The sequence below is a fragment of the Anoplophora glabripennis genome, unplaced genomic scaffold (assembly GCF_000390285.2).
Source record: "Anoplophora glabripennis isolate ALB-LARVAE unplaced genomic scaffold, Agla_2.0 scaffold815, whole genome shotgun sequence".
NCBI lineage: Eukaryota > Metazoa > Arthropoda > Insecta > Coleoptera > Cerambycidae > Anoplophora > Anoplophora glabripennis.
Genome location: NW_019416961.1, coordinates 17,670 through 34,518, shown reverse-complemented (window position 1 = coordinate 34,518; position 16,849 = coordinate 17,670). Strand labels below are relative to the sequence as shown.

Sequence of the window (16,849 nt, the reverse complement as noted above, 5' to 3'; positions counted from 1 at the left end):
TGATAAAACACGTACAGAAGTTCTTGGCGCATTTTCCATTATTTGTTGGACATTTTCTTTTAATTCTTCAGTCCGCTTTTTAGGTCGGCCGCTTCCTTCTTTTCTTGTTACACTGCCCGTTTCACGAAAAACATTAACACAACGCTGAACTGCACTTTGAAAAATTTTGTACTCAACAACGCCGGGAAATTGATTTTGAAATTCTATGAAACATTCCTCAATAGAATACTTCCATATTCCATCAATCTTGCGTCCATTTCTAAAGTAGGACTCTATGATAAACACTTTTTGTTCTTGAGAAAACACCATTTTAAACGCTTTTTAAAACGAAAATATTCAAATTGATAGCGGCGATATAGCGCTTTGACAGATGACGTTTAAGTTCATTTGCTATACGCTACGCCCTACGTCCAAATTTTCAGAACCAACTTCACCACGTTTTTATTTGAACGCTTGTTATATCAAATTTGAAAATTCCTGCTTTGCTCTGCTAGCGCCACCGGATATATATATTTAGTTTGTAAGAAAATGTTACCAACATTACTTGTATGTATAAAGTAAAAACACATAAATATATCTAGTCTAGTCTGTGCTAAAACTCGAAGAGTGTTTTATTTCACTTTACAATAACATAGCAAACATCTAAACAGAGAACTACCTAATAAATAAAGATAGATAGTGTCAAATGTAAACAATGGGACACAACGGCAGTGGCGTACTGTCAAAAGAGGCAAAATATTAAAATTTACAAGATACCAATACACATTTGAAAGGATTACTCATTTTATACATAATTTTTACATATTGGTGATATAATGAGACGGTAAAAATTGAAGTAAAATTAATAAACTGTTTTTACTATACTCAAACTGTTTTGACATCAGTACTGATTAATTAAATGCTTTTATCCAACACTTGTATATAATGATACTATAATTTCTTTGGTTTTAAAGGAATAATGTGGCCTATAAGTCACTAGTGAGTTATAAGTCATAAGTCACTAGTAAGTTATGACTTATAAAACCCACTAGTGACTTATAGAAATCTTAAAAAGACAAATGTTTGGTTTATTTTTCTAGTTTTTATTAGAAAACCAATTTGAAACGGTAATAAGTCAACAAATAACCTAAAATGCTACAAACTTACAATCTACCTACTTATTAAAATTAACATTAACATTTATGGTAAAGCCGTAATTTGATATTTGAAGGAGCACCATCAAAAGTAACAGAAACTATTTTGATACCTAATTCACTTAAAAATTCTAAACATTTTTTTAACAAATTAGCTTATTCTCCATCACTTAAACCATTTGTCATGAAGTACCCAACAGGTATTTCCCAATGACTATTTATAGCTACAAACAAGGGCTTCCGTAGCTTCTGAAATATTATCCCCATATACTTCAGTGCCGACATCGACATATCCAGTGAATCGTTTCCCATTCCACTCAACACTTTGCATTATAGACGTTTCCTCAAATACCAAATTGCCCAAAATTTCACTGTTTGTTTCTCTTATTTTCAATTTAATAGCATTTGCAAATCCAGGTGTTCCATCTATAGATCTGTACCACTTAAAAATTGTTTTTGTATGTGGCAAAGCCATGTTAAAACTTCTTGCATAATTATAAGCATCTGTTGAATAAAAGCGTAACGTTAAGGCAAACGACCTAAGCTCAGGTGAATACTTTTTACGAGATTGTCATTTTCTTGATTTTTTACAGATTTCACCTAACATTCCAGGTGCTGATTCTTAAAAATACATATTGTTTACAGACACAGAAAGAATAAGTATTTTTCAACTGATACATTGAGCAGTTTCTGTTATCATATTTCTTTTACAGAAATTTCAGAAGAGAATTAAGGCTACAAATTGTGGCTTTTAGACGACTCTGTCTGCTGCAGACTTCGGATCTTTATTGTTTGCATTTTTATTTTTTTCTTACAAATACTCCAATTTTTTCTTGCTCTTTTTGGACTATCCATGTCAGAAGTATGGCATTCTCCAAAATATCGTGGATAAGGCCTTTTCCTAAAAATGATGAATTATCTATTCCAGATGTATTTTATATTAACAATTACGGTAGTGTTTATATAAAATAAAATGGTAATATATAAATAGGTAACAAGGTAGAATTTTCTTGGCATTTTTTAAAATGTACTGAATAAAAAAAATGTTAGATAGGTAAGCAGATAGCAAAATTATAGGTTGTAGATACTATACAAAGGATATATATTTTGTTAATTATATTTTTATAACTTACTTCACGTTTATAATTTTATTACGATTGGGTGATTCCATTCCTATTTCTGATGCAGTTAAAGTTGATCAATGTTTTGGTGATGTGTCACCAAATTTCAAATATATTTCAGGATGATCTGTAGCCTTATTTGTAGTAGATAACAAGCCTGATTGAGCACTCAGTGTCGATGACGATGAACATGTGGATATACTTTCTGGTTTTTGTTGCGGCAAGTGCAATACATCATTTAGAGAAATATTTTCCTTATTAGAATTGTCTGATCTATAAAAATTAAATAAAAAGGAAAAGAGGTACTAGGTAACTGTAAAGGTTTTTAACTTGTATATTTTAATCAATATAAAAGTTATTTTACCTGCTATAAGTAGAAGCTATTATTGGAATAGCTGTCTCTCTCAAGTACTTTATACCTGATGGCTTTGTCAGAAAATCATTAATCGCAAAATGATCAGAACAAACAAAAATGTTGTCGGTAATATTGACATCATCTAGGGAGAGCTTCCACAAGTTTCCCCTTCCAGAATCTTAGGAAATCTAAAAATTACAGGTATTACTCATAATATACTTATAATATTACTGAAACAAGAAAAAATAAGTTGAACAATTAAAAAATATATCTTTAATAATTTAGATAATGATTTAGTCAGTATTTTATCACTGCTAATAAGTACTAAATGTGAAACACCCTTGTGTAATTCCTCAAACGCCGCCCATGTTGCTTGTTTACTTACCTGTCAAAAGACCGCTGCTCGCCCTTTTTAAATAAAACTTTACAAATAACACACTTTCTGACCATGTCTTAGCACTAAATAAATGTCCATACATAAAAAGTACACAACAATAAGAGGAAAATGCCACACTAGACACAAATAAACTCAAATACGTTAATAGCGGCTACACACTTTTCCTTTGACGGCTGTCATCGACAATCGTCGAAATGCGGACGCAGGCGGGAATATTAATTCGACCAATAGAAATTTGTGTCTCCTGAAGATCTGATTTATTTATATACATTCGCAAACAAATACATCCAAAGCTCCTTCTAGTGGTTACAACTCGTTGGTACAAATAGACACTTGTTAATAAATTCAGAACGCATTGCCTCACAGTACTTATTAGTTGTGTATCTGTATTTTAAAATTCGACCAAAAGGGGGAGCAGGAATCAACTGAGACAACATTATTTTTCCTATTTTAAATTTACTATACCTTTTTTGCCTATTATTTTAGCATGTGTGAATACACTTGTTGCATAATTTCTATTTAATTGTTTTTTCGGTGTCTTTATTTAAAAACACATTTTCTTGTGCATGTGAAATTATTTATACCCTGCATTAAAGAAATCTCATATGAAAAACAGTTCAGGTGAAAAAATATTTCAAAATACTTATTTATTGTTAGTTTAATAATTAGTATTAGAAAAAAGAGCAAAACAACTAAAACCAAGAGTTACTTAACAACAGTCAATAGATAATTTAAGAGAAACAATTGGCAGACAATATAAAAAAACAAGATTTTTTAAAGGATATTTTCAAGATAATTTCCATTTTCCTGTAAGCATAGTCTAATTCTACGATTAAAATTACGACGAACTGTTGAAAAAATATGTATGTCATTCTTTACTTCCTCAGCTGCTGCAAAAATTCTTTGACAATAGGGTTGGAATAAACAACTTATTTTAAGTGACCTCATAAAAACTAGTCCACGGGTGGGAGATCTATCTCGACCTATCCATCTCCCAGGAAAATTTAAATTTAACCATTGTCTAACAGCTAATGTACAATGAGCAGAAGCTCTCCGTTATGTGCGTACCACATGTTTTCACGGGTAGCTAGTGGCACGTCTTCAAGCAATATTGGAAGTTGCTCATTTAAAAATTTCAAATATTCTGGATATCTGGCATGATACAGTCGTACATCAGCAGCACAGTTCTTGCAACATTAAAAAAATACTTGCAACATGTCAACATACTCGTCATTAGTATACATAATTTGTTATTTTAATCAATTCAGAAACTATTTACTATCTAGGCCGCAGGTAAAAAGTGACTAAAATCAATTAACAGTTTAAATTAATACTTCAAAATTAGACCAGGCAAGTTAGACAATAAATCAGCAATTTTTTTCTGATGAATCGATCGAGTTGTGGTTTTCGGCATTGTCTTCGGAAAAATATCAGGAAAAAAGTCTATATATTACACTTTGGGGCTGGATTGAAACTGCATTGCGTTTGCATAAAGTGCATCTTGGAGTGCATCAATTTTTCCGAATTTTCTAAAAATGGTAAAAATTTACTAAAAGTTGTAGAAATTAGGTTTTCGGGGTCGGAGATTCCGAATCTGACCCTGAAAAATATGCCCGAAGGCCTTTTGCCTTCTAAATTTCCACTCGGGGGTTTTTGGGGTCGGGGATTTCAATTCTGACAGTGATAAGTATGCCCGACGCCCCTGGAGCCCCCAGTGGGGGCAAGGGGGGGGGCTTCTGTAAAACATCGAATAGCTGAGTAATTGCCTTCTAAATTTCCACTCGGGGTTTTTGGGGTCGGGAATTCCGATTCTGACACTAAAAAGTATGCACGACGCCCGTGGGGTGGGCTTTCTGGAAAACATCGAAAGGCAGATTTTTGCAATAAAACTGCTCCATCCGCTTACCAACCATGATCTTGTAGGCTTATCTTTACATTGTAACACACGCAAATTTACAGAAATTAGACAAGAAGGGTAAGAAAAACTAACAGGAAATTAATGAGTCGAAAAGAATCCACCTTTATTCTGAGAACCAATTTTCTTTTTATTTGCAAGGCAATTAGTGAGACAACTACTATCATATGTTTATCTCTAACACTTTCACTATCATTCACAATTTTCATCATCAGTGTCTCCATCACTATCATCTATATTACATTTTCGACTATTTCAGGATTGGAACAGTTGTGCATGTAATTCCATGCTTCCTGCACCCACAAGATCTGCATTGTCGATAATCGGATTTTGTCGGGAATTGTTATGCATTATCCGCAGTAGCACGGGCCCAAGAGATTCTTTTGAAAATCCATGATCCATGAAATATTCTTCGGTTTTAAGGAATATTTCTTTGATTTAACGAAATGTGTCTCTTGGGAACGGATTGTCCAGGATTTCTCCAATTCTACGACAATTTTTCTCAGTGTTAGACAAGCTAATATTAATGGATATTTTCCAGTGTCAGATTCGGAATCCCTGACCCCGAAAACCCCTGAGTAGAAATTTAGAAGGCAATTACTCAGCTATTCGGTGTTTTACAGAAGGCCCCCCCTTGCCCCCTGGGGGGGCCCTGGAGTGTCGGACATATGTTTCAGTGTCAGAATCGAAATCCCCGACCCCAAAAACCCCTGGGTGGGGATTTAGAAGTCAATTACTCAGTTATTCAATGTTTTACAGAAGACCCCCCGCTTGCCCCCCTGGGGGGCCCCAGGGCCGTTGGGTATATTTTTCAGGGTCAAAAAACCTGTGCACACAAATTTCTACAACTTTTAGTCAATTTTTACCATTTTTAGAAAATTTGGAAAAATTGATGCACTTTATGCACCCACAATGCAGTTTCGTTCCAGCCCCAAAGTGTAATATATAGACTTTTTTCCTGATATTTTTCCGAAGACAATGCCGCAAACCGCAACTCGATCGGTTCATCAAAAAAAAATTGCCGTATTCTGGGTGATTTTGGTCTAACTTGCCTGGACTAAATTGAAATTTACAAGTATTATCAAATGACATTTACCTACTCGATTTTTTATTTATTTAAGCAACATTGGTATTTGTGGAGGTATAAATCCGTAACACTAATTTATGAATTAAAAAATATCTCCTCAACGGTTGGTTTTAGCCATTTTCAATAAGTATACCTTTTTTGTTCAAAATAGTCCAATATTTCATATTTTGTTAATAAAAGCTGTATACGGGGGTTGGCAAAAAAGTTACTACATACTCAATGCATAACGTTGCCTGCAGAGGGCGCCTCATACTCGACACTCAAAAATCATTATTATATTATTTTTCCCCATCTCTAAAAAACTTCTCTGTTGAAAATTTGAAACATTTCTGACTAAAATTATAGAAATTATTAAGGAAAAACCATTTTTTATTTTTCAGTTTAAGACCCTGTATCTTTTTTATTATGCGACTTGGGATATGTTAGGTTAAATCGACTTATTTTCACCCAAGGAATCTCTGGTATCATTTGTGCCCCTCCTTTAAATACACCTTATATAAACATGGATGGGGGTTGAAATTTGAAAAAATATCTCATTTCCTGAAATGTCTCAAAAAGACGTTTGATGTAGAGTGATTAAACTTGGACTAACGATTTATCTATTTCTCTGAATTTGCATTTAAATTACAGACCGTTTTCGATTTATTACTTGTTTAAATTACAGTATCATTGCTAGAGGGCGGACAATGTGTGTCTTTAACCCGAAGATTAGGTCAAATTCGGGTAAAGATGCGTACGCGTTCAAAAATGTATTGTGTATAAACTATGCAAAATATATTTACTATGTATAACAAATATATCGTTTTATCCTCGCGAAGATTTGCATCCTTTATTTAAAATCCGTAAATCATATGAACTGGTAAAACAACGAGAAAATAATTAAGTTAATTTAGTTCTAAAGAAATGAAATGACACTCGCGCCCATCTCTCGTCCATTCGTCGACATCGGTTGCGTTTATCGAATTCCCATTGGTCAGAATTCAAACTGCAGCCTTGTTATGAATGGAGCGTGGATTGGACTATTCTATCATGTGCGTCGCCTGAGGATATTCGTTACATTAACTCCTAATTTCCAATTAAAAAAACGACACTATTTTTAACTTAACTTTATTTAATAAATATGTAGTTATACAATTCCTGATTTTCTAAATATTTTATAAAGCCTAAAAATATATGTACTGTGGATTTTTCATGAATTATCACGTAAATTCCCGATGCATACCCGACACGCCACTGCGTCATGGATAATGTATCTATGTTTATGAATGACATATTTTTCAAGTATAACAATTTGTCGTGCTCTTCTTAGTAAAAGGTTTTTTCTCACTTTGTCCTTTAGATGACTTAAAAATGACGGCTAGGTGACCTTGTAGGCTTAAGCGAATCTGATATTCGTATTTAGTGACCTCAAAAATCTATGTACCTACTGTTTCACATTTCTCTAATGGTTTTTTTACAATTTGACCTTGAGATGACCTTGAATCTGACATGATAGCCTTGTTTATCATAATCAAGTATGGTGATACAACTTGTGCGAAATAACATATCTTTCATATATCCACACTCTCGTCGACTGCCAGACCTTCTAGGAGACTTTTTTGGGTGTTGTGCCTGTGAGAACTTTTTATCAGAAGGTCAAATACTATCGAAAAAAATTGGTTGCAACCAATTCGACGGGGAACCAAAATCCCATATACTGGATGCGTGGTTGCTTAGTACCTAGTTCTAAGGTCATGTTAGGTTTTAAAATAAAATTTGTAAATAGTTCATTGAATAATAATAAGGAAAACCGCCGCCCGCTTTATACGCCGCCGCCGACGGCGCGCGCGAAATTTTTATTTTTTTTTCGCTGATTGGCGGGCGTTGTGCCACAAAATTGTCGATTGACTATTTTGTTTATGGTTAATATAACAATTAAAACCCTTATAACAGTTTTGAAGTATAGTAAACGAATTACACATTATTTATTTTTCGTACATAAATACATTGGGGCTGACTGACCAGCTCTGTCTCCACATTCAGTAGACTGATTAACATAACTTTTATTTATATGCAATATAGAATTTGTATAACGATTCTCAGCCTTAGTAAAATCATTTTATTACCACGGTACTATGATAGCATACCTGCGACACCTGTTCTCAGTTTCGCTTGACTGACCACAGTATGTTTGTGTGCACAACTACTGTAATCAACTATAAAAAACTGGGCTTAGTAAATTCAAACAGTTTTTTTACCTCTGGCTCTTGGACTATTTTTTTTTTATTCTTTTCGTGTCAGAAATGATGCACAGAACTTGTGATTTTGAAAATCATTTAACTTCATGTAATATAATTGATATGTAAATCTAATTTAAAGAATTATGTAGTTTGATACTAATTTTTTACAACTGTAAACAGCTAGAGAGCAGCAAACTTATGTTTTTTCTTTTTTACAGGCAACTAAAAAGGAAACTGTGAAAGAGGATTTGGAAGAGGCAGATAATAAGGTGGAACAAAGTAGAGATCAGTTAGCCATTGAAATGTTCCACATATTGTCAAAAGAAAACGAATTTTCCGAGTATATATTGCAATTATTAAAGTTACAGCGGGGATATCATGAGAGCGCCTTAAAGAATTTGGAAACAGTAATACCTCAGCTGGAAAAAAAAATAGGTACAACATATTCTTGCATTGTGCAGCTTATATAACAAAATACAGAATTATGTCTTGGGAAGTGTTATTATAATGAGTAAATTCTCTCTCTAAAAAAAAAAAATCAGAGTTGATATCTACATCTTATTTTTTAATTTTCCAGTATGTTTAAAGAGAAGTAGGTAGGTAGAAATTACACCTCATCGACTCTAATATTTTTGTTTGATTGTGTATTTTTTCACTTGTTATTTAGGAAAAGGTATCCCAACAAGCTTCCTTCAAATTAATATACAAATGTATCGAATGGCAATCAATTTTTATATGTAAAGTTTCGTCTTTATAGGACCATCGTTAACATCATTTTTTTAAATACGGCCCTAGAAATTTTATTACATTTTTTGCAAGCGCTCATGATTCCCAATACTGTATTGCCTCAGCTCGCACCAGATTCAGACGTTTTGTCTTGAAAAATTCATCTTCAATATATTCATTCCAAATTTATCTAAATTTTTTATTTAGATTTCTATGTTTATTGAATTATCGTACACTCTAAGTCTCGTTAGACCCTGTGAAATCCACTTAGTTATTTAAACTATTACTATCACTTGGTCATACATAACTTAATAAGTTGTTGCGTTAAAATTAAAACATTACAATTTTAATTTTATTATGACAAATTAATTCTAAAACATGCATATGAACAACCAAAACTCCAAATGAATATGATATTTTAAAAAATTACAGTAAATGTTCAAAAATATTTCTGTTTTGGCAAATGTTGAAAAAGTGATATTATCGGAATTTATTATACCTGTAATCTCAACTATGAAAGAGCTTGGCATATGAATATCCTGAAAAAAAATTAAATCGGAATTTGTTTGAATTTTGAGCACTCGAGAAGCCTAGAAATAACTATAGGGATTAAAACTAATAATGTTTTATTGTAACACGTAATGGTAATAGTTTAAATAACTAGGTGGATTTCACAGGGTCTAACGACACTTAGAGTGTACTATAATTCAGTAAAAGTAGAAATCTAAATAAAAAATTTAGATAAAGGACCCCGCACAAATCTTATGGAAATTGGGTCCCGGTCAAATTCGCTGAATTTTTGATATTTGATAGAGTTCATCATACTTGTCAATTGTCTCAATGGCCGCAAAGCTCAAAAATGGATAGTTTGGCCGGTACAGAGCTTTAAAGCTCCGAATATCCTCCACGGATTTATGTATATGCGCAGTGTGTATAGACTTTTGAAATAGCCTATTTCATTTTTTTTATTATCTAGGTTTATATTTTTGAGGTTGCTGAATTCAGATCTGTTGTTAGATTTTCAAAATTGACAGTTGGCAGCTGTCAAATAGCTGTCAATGTGCTATAATAAAGCCAAAAACTTGTTTTTTTATGTTTTATCTTTCTTTTTTTTTAGTTCGATAAGTTCAAAGACGATATCAAATCAATAACAATGACTATCGGCAGCTGTCATTTAGCTGTCAACAATTCTTCAAAGTCCGGTAATAAAGTCAAAAAATTATTTTTTGTTTATAACTTCAAGTTTTTTAGATAAGTGAATATAAATATGATATAAAATTATGTAGTCATCAGCTTACAGCTGTCAACAAGCTGTCAACTAACTGTCAAAATGCAATAATAAAGTCAAAAAGTTACTTTTTTTAAAAAGCTTTAAGTTGCTTAGATCACTGAGTTCAAAAGTGATGTCATAAACTTATATCATGTTTGATTTCTTATCCACAAAGTTAAGCACAAAAAATAAGTTACTTGCTCTATTATTGCATTTTGACAGTTAGTTGACAGCTTGTTGACAGCTGTAAGCTGATGACTACATAATTTTATATCATATTTATATTCACTTATCTAAAAAACTTGAAGTTATAAACAAAAAATAATTTTTTGACTTTATTACCGGACTTTGAAGAATTGTTGACAGCTAAATGACAGCTGCCGATAGTCATTGTTATTGATTTGATATCGTCTTTGAACTTATCGAACTAAAAAAAAAGAAAGATAAAACATAAAAAAACAAGTTTTTGGCTTTATTATAGCACATTGACAGCTATTTGACAGCTGCCAACTGTCAATTTTGAAAATCTAACAACAGATCTGAATTCAGCAACCTCAAAAATATAAACCTAGATAATAAAAAAAATGAAATAGGCTATTTCAAAAGTCTATACACACTGCGCATATACATAAATCCGTGGAGGATATTCGGAGCTTTAAAGCTCTGTACCGGCCAAACTATCCATTTTTGAGCTTTGTGGCCATTGAGACAATTGACCAGTATGATGAACTCTATCACATATCAAAAATTCAGCGAATTTGACCGGGACCCAATTTCCATAAGATTTGTGCGGGGTCCTTTGGAACGAATACATTGAGGATGAATTTTTCGAGATAAAATGTCTGAATCAGATTTGGGCTGAAGCAATACAGTATTGGGGGTCATGAAGGCTTGCAAAAAATGTACTAAAATTTCCGTATTTAAAAAAATGAAGTTGATAATGATCCTGAAAAGACGAAACGCTACATATAAAAATTGATTATGCTATTTTTCAAATATTTCGAAAACTAGTCATGTTAGCCTTGATTTTTTTAGAGGCATAATGTTAGTCTCCTGATTACGCAACTTTGCCCCCATTTACCGTTTCCGACATCCCTGTTGTGAGAAGGGAATTTGTAACAGCCTGTATAGCTTGTTTAGAATGTCTATTCCCATTTTTTAATAAAATTAACTCTTAAATTTTTTTTTATCAAAAAGAAAAGTGATAATTTAGTAATAATTTAAACGAATAATGTATGTGTTAAATGTGTCATATGAGAGAATAAATTTACAATTACCTTGTCCTTTTAAGTTTTCTATTTGATATTTTTGTTAATGTATCTTTTAGGAAACAGTCCAGTAAGAAAAGTATTTGGTACAGCCCTAAAGGAACACCTTCGTATAACTGGTAAAAGAATTGCATATCCTCTAGAAATATGCATATCTGCACTTTCCCATTACGGTATGCTAGAGGAAGGTTTGTTCCGAGTAGCAGGTAGTTCTGCAAAAGTAAAACGATTAAAATTATCAATAGACTCTGGATGTTTTTCTGTATTAATACCTGAATATAGGGATGCACACGTTTTGGCTAGTCTTTTAAAATTATACTTAAGGGAATTGCCTGAACCTCTTCTTACCTATTACTTGCAAAAAGAATGGATGAATGCTATGCAATACCAAGGAATTCAGAGAATGGAAACTATTAAAAATATACTAGAAAAGTTGCCACAGGAAAACAAAGACAATTTAACTTACCTAATTCAATTTCTTTCTAAACTCAGTCAACATCCTGAAAACAAAATGTCGGCTTCAAATATTGCTATTGTCTTGTCACCTAACTTGTTGTGGTGTAAAGATGAAGAGGAAAGCGCTAACATGGGAAATTGTGTTTTAATAAATATGTTAATAGAATTTTTTATTAAAGAAGCCGATTTATTGTTTCCCAGTGATGTGGCTAAATATGTAAATCTTTCGAGGCTATTTCATGATGAGGAAACTACGAGATATAATAAAATATATAATGATTTAAAACCTGAAAGTCCAAAACCGAATACACGAAAAAAAAAATCGGCACCTATACCGCCAAATTTGTTAAATAAAATGGATCAAGACATTTCATTAAGAAGTTATGACGTCAGCAAATATAATAAGAACTTGGACAATTTAATGGTTAACGCAGGTGTTAATGCAGATTATTCGCTTAAAGAAAATTCAAATGAAAATATTAACAGAGATATAATCGATTCACATCAGAAACAACAAAGCGATAGTTTAGAGGTCACTGTCCAAAATGCACATATTTTAGACAAAGATTCGCAACGAGTTTGTATTCTAGATAGAAAAGAAATTGGTACGAATAATCAATCAAGTCCAAAAGTACATTCTTCATTTTGTCAAGAAGCCAAACATAATGTATCTGTAGATTCGACAAATCAGTTTACTGGTACCTCTGATCAAATACACAACAACAAACTAAGTGATAACAGCAAAATTTTGACGATAACTATAAATTCACATAAAACTGCTGATAATATCGACAATCAATTGAGGCAAAAAAATTTAGTTAACCGGCCAACCAAACCGGAAGTTCCAGCTAGACCACTGTCCCTAACAAAGAAGTCTGACAATACAGATTCAGTATTTAAAAAAACCCATTGTTCCCTTTATAACGTAGCAGATAGAATGCACCCGAGCATTATTAATATAAAAAGAGATAATGAAATAGCTCCAGCGAAACATGATATTCAGTGTGCGGAGAAAACAAAAACGGTGACAAAAATAGATGGAAATAACAAATCCCAAAATAAAGCTGATGAGCGTCCCATTTGTACCATAACTACAATGAAAATAAACGTAAATAGTAAGGAGTCAATAAATACACATACTCTTAGTGATTTCCAATACAAAACCAAATCCAATGAACAATTAAACTGTATTGAAAATGAATATTCAACTAATTGTGATAGAAAAAGTAGTCACATACGTGCAAAATCAGATGGTAGCATTATGGACTTGGAAGGAGAAAATAATACTTGTATGCAGGCATCATCTGTGTCATCTAGGAATTTAAGTAAACCGACGCAACCACCACCCCCTCCGCCCGAAGTATGATTTTATATATTTATATACATAGATATGATATATGCATAGGTATATCATTAATTTTTGTTAAATGTTTTATCAAAGCATGTTATAAATACATTTTATGAATTATTGTGGTAACTCAATAATCTTAACAAATATTGAACTTTCATTCAAACATTTCTTATTGCAAATATTTTCCTTCGTCTACAAAGTGTACCACTTAATATTCCCACTGGCGCACAGTGGGAAATATGGCAAAAATTTTGCACACGGCTATTTTAACCAAATGGTGTTAATTTCTTTTTTATTCTTCAAATATATACCTATCTATATATGAATTTTTTAAATCGAGTGAGAGCCCATCAGTCTCAACACCAAAGATAATAATTCGGTATTTAAAAATAAACATAAAAAATTTCGTAACTGAGGTTGATTAAACAACGAAAATAATCACGTAGCTTCACAATACTTTTCAACCTTAAACCTGAACCCAAAAACATAACCTCAAATTCATCAAATCTAACCACAAAGTAACACTGACTTTTCTAAATCTATGGGTATAATTCCTTGAAAACTATATTTTTGAGCTTACATTTCCTAACTCCAAAACCATAAACTTACACCCATAAAAACCTAACCTCAAACCTTTCAAAACCTAACTCCAAACACTCAAAACTTAACATCAAATTCTAAAAACGAGCTAGAAATTCATAGAATGTGTATGTTGCACACCAAATAATAAAAGTTCTTAAAAACTGTTTTCTGGGACTTATATTTTTTATTTTTGAAGCCCCTAACCTCTATTTTGGAATATCTAACCTCAAATCCAAATAATCTGAACTAGAAAGTAAATAGAAGGATATTTTCCAAACCAAAGAATGTAACTCATTGAAAACTCTATTCTGGGCTAATATTTTGTATTTCTGAAGCCTCAAACCTGTTATGTCCATAAAAACCTAACCTCAAACCCTTGAAACTTAGTCTCAAATCCACAGAAGTAAGTGGACATTTAGATAGATAAAATTTCATTCAATAAATTATAAAAATTTCAACAATTTAAGCTAAACTGTCAAACTGAAAATTTATATTTACCGAAATTATTCGATGGATTGCATTTCGATATCCTTATTAATATAAGACTTAATCCCTTTTACCGCGTCAAGGTAGCAGTCTTTAAAAGGGTTGTTTTTCTGTTTTTTTTTATTTATTTTTCTTTTTGTTTTTTCTTTTGTTTTTTCTTCTAATTTTTATTCAATACAATATAGACTCTTTAATCCGAACTCACCTTAATTCAAATATCCACTAATCCGGCCCAACGAATGCCCGTTTCAATGGTCCTCCTCAACAAGTAACATTGCTCCGCATGTTGCAGGCATAATTATCAAGAAAGAAATGAGTACTAAAAAGCAAACATATCACTGATTTCTTTTGTAACTATTAAACTGTTTCAATGGTTTTTTAAAGTCTTCTTTTTAATTTTTAATAAATTTGACGATAATGTTTGGTTTTATTGTTATTTTTTGCCTTCTCAGTAACACATAAAATCTAATTCATATTATATGAATGTAAATAAACATTTATATATGTACATATTTACTATCCAGTAATCCGAAAATATCAGTAATTCGAGCTTATCCCTTTAAGCCTTAATTAGTTCGTATTAGAGTCTATACTGTATTACAAAAATTTTCATTTTATTTTTAAATACCTAATTATTATCTTTGGTGTTGAGGCTAATGGGTTCTCACTCGATTTAAAAATTCCTATATAGTTATATCAAATTATTGCACCAGGATCATAAAATTAAGCATTTTTGAAGAAGAATAAAAAGAGAAATTACCACTGTACAGTACAGTACAGAGTACGTAGAATTTTTCCCATATTTCCCACTGTGTGGCGTTTCTTTAGAAACTTAAATCATATTTTCAATCGGTGCTTTATTGGTGAAGTAGTTATAGGTATTCTGTAAATGTTTGAAGTCCATATTCAGAATGATCAATTTTTCGTCTAAATCTAATAGATAATGATTAATTAGAAATTTTATTAATACAATTTCAAATGTTTTTAAAAGTATTTTTCCTCGATAAATTATTTTCTACACCTTACACTTTCGATGAATCAACCTGCATTATTTTTATAAAGTGAATTATTTGTTTAAAGGGTCTAGCCGGATAAGCATGGTGATTGGCCCCCATGACTAATGTGTAAAGTAATATAAGTTTTGATATTAGCACACAATGAAAACATCGTACATATCCCTTTTAGCGCAAGTTCTCAAACTACTTTAGAGATAACGTGCAGAATTTTTCAAATTAATTTTTCTCAAAAACTACAACTGATAAAAAAATGGAACCAATGCGGATCTTTGAGGAATATTTCAGAGAATATTATAGATTTTTTTCAGATTTTTACATAATTTTCAATGCCTAAAAAAATGGAAAATAATTTTGATAATTTTTTTTAAACCTTATTTTTACTAGTACCTCTACCTCATTTCTATAATAACTTACACGTTTAAGGAAGCATTATACATTACAGCTTTGCCTACTACATATGTAATACCTAAAAATAATGTTAAAATATACATCTCATTATATTGTAATTAACATTAAGTAATATACAGAGTGTTTATTAAGTACTTGCACAAAATTTAGAGGGTCAATCTTTGACTAATTTTTAGATAAAAAGTTTATATGAACATGGGTCCACAACGGCTTGATTCTTGAGATACAGGACGCCCAAAAAAATTTTTTGTTTGGTATTTTGATATTTTTGTTCAATAACATGACAACTTGATGAAATTCGAGAAACTGGGAATATCGATAATGAGAAACTCAAATATTTACTTAGTTTTTTATTTAATGTTAGAGGGCGCCACATACAGTGTTGCACCTGGATTTAAATAACCATAACTTTTTTGTGCAGCACTGCATGTCATTTTTGACTCAATATATCTATTTTCCATTCAATTTTAGGTATAAAAGGTACTCTTAGTACTTGTAACTGAAAGCAGCCGTTTTGTAAAAAAACGGGTTTAAAATTAAACCTGCGTTGGAATTTGGAAGTACAATCATTAAGAGTTTTTCAAAAATAAGTGAAAAAAATAGTCTTTATTGATTGTATTGTGATGTGACAAACTTAGATCATTTACAAGACTAAGACTAAACTACTACTAATAATTCCAATAATTGCAAAACAAAAATTTTTTTTGGGCACCCTGTATCAAGAACCAAGCCACCGCAGACCCATGTTTATATGAACTTTTTATCTTAAAATTAGTGAAAGTTTCACCTTTTAAAGTTTGTACAAGTACTTAATAAACACCCTGTATAATCTTGCTTAATCAGTTTAAAAAAAAATTGATAGTTGTTATATTTCATTAAATACATAGCCGCATGAGATTTTATTAATACTACAGGATAAAAAGGAATGATATGTGATACTATGGGTACTTTATTTGAATACGAAAAATAGGTTGTGTGGTATAGAAAACAATAGTAGACAAGTGAAAACCATCACACACCACACAGTTAGCTATATAAATATACATATTACTAAATATA

At 31.7% G+C, this 16,849-nt stretch overlaps 1 protein-coding gene and 1 long non-coding RNA gene across 2 annotated transcripts in view; one reads left to right on the top strand and one right to left on the bottom strand.

The window, feature by feature from the left end:
* LOC108912633 (rho GTPase-activating protein 44) overlaps positions 1–15,661 on the top strand; it is a 60,729-nt gene extending 45,068 nt beyond the window's left edge. The window contains exons 4-5 of the mRNA XM_018717931.2: positions 8,446–8,662; positions 11,551–15,661. Coding sequence (XP_018573447.1) covers positions 8,446–8,662; positions 11,551–13,313 — 1,980 coding nt within the window. The 3' untranslated portion in view covers positions 13,314–15,661. The remainder of the gene's footprint in view (positions 1–8,445; positions 8,663–11,550) is intronic.
* Positions 1,973–2,359, bottom strand: LOC108912634. Its single transcript, XR_001964565.1, has 2 exons — positions 2,267–2,359; positions 1,973–2,034 (listed from the first exon to the last, which is right to left on the bottom strand). It is a non-coding gene; the product is annotated as an uncharacterized LOC108912634 (long non-coding RNA).
* Positions 15,662–16,849: the final 1,188 nt, after the last annotated feature.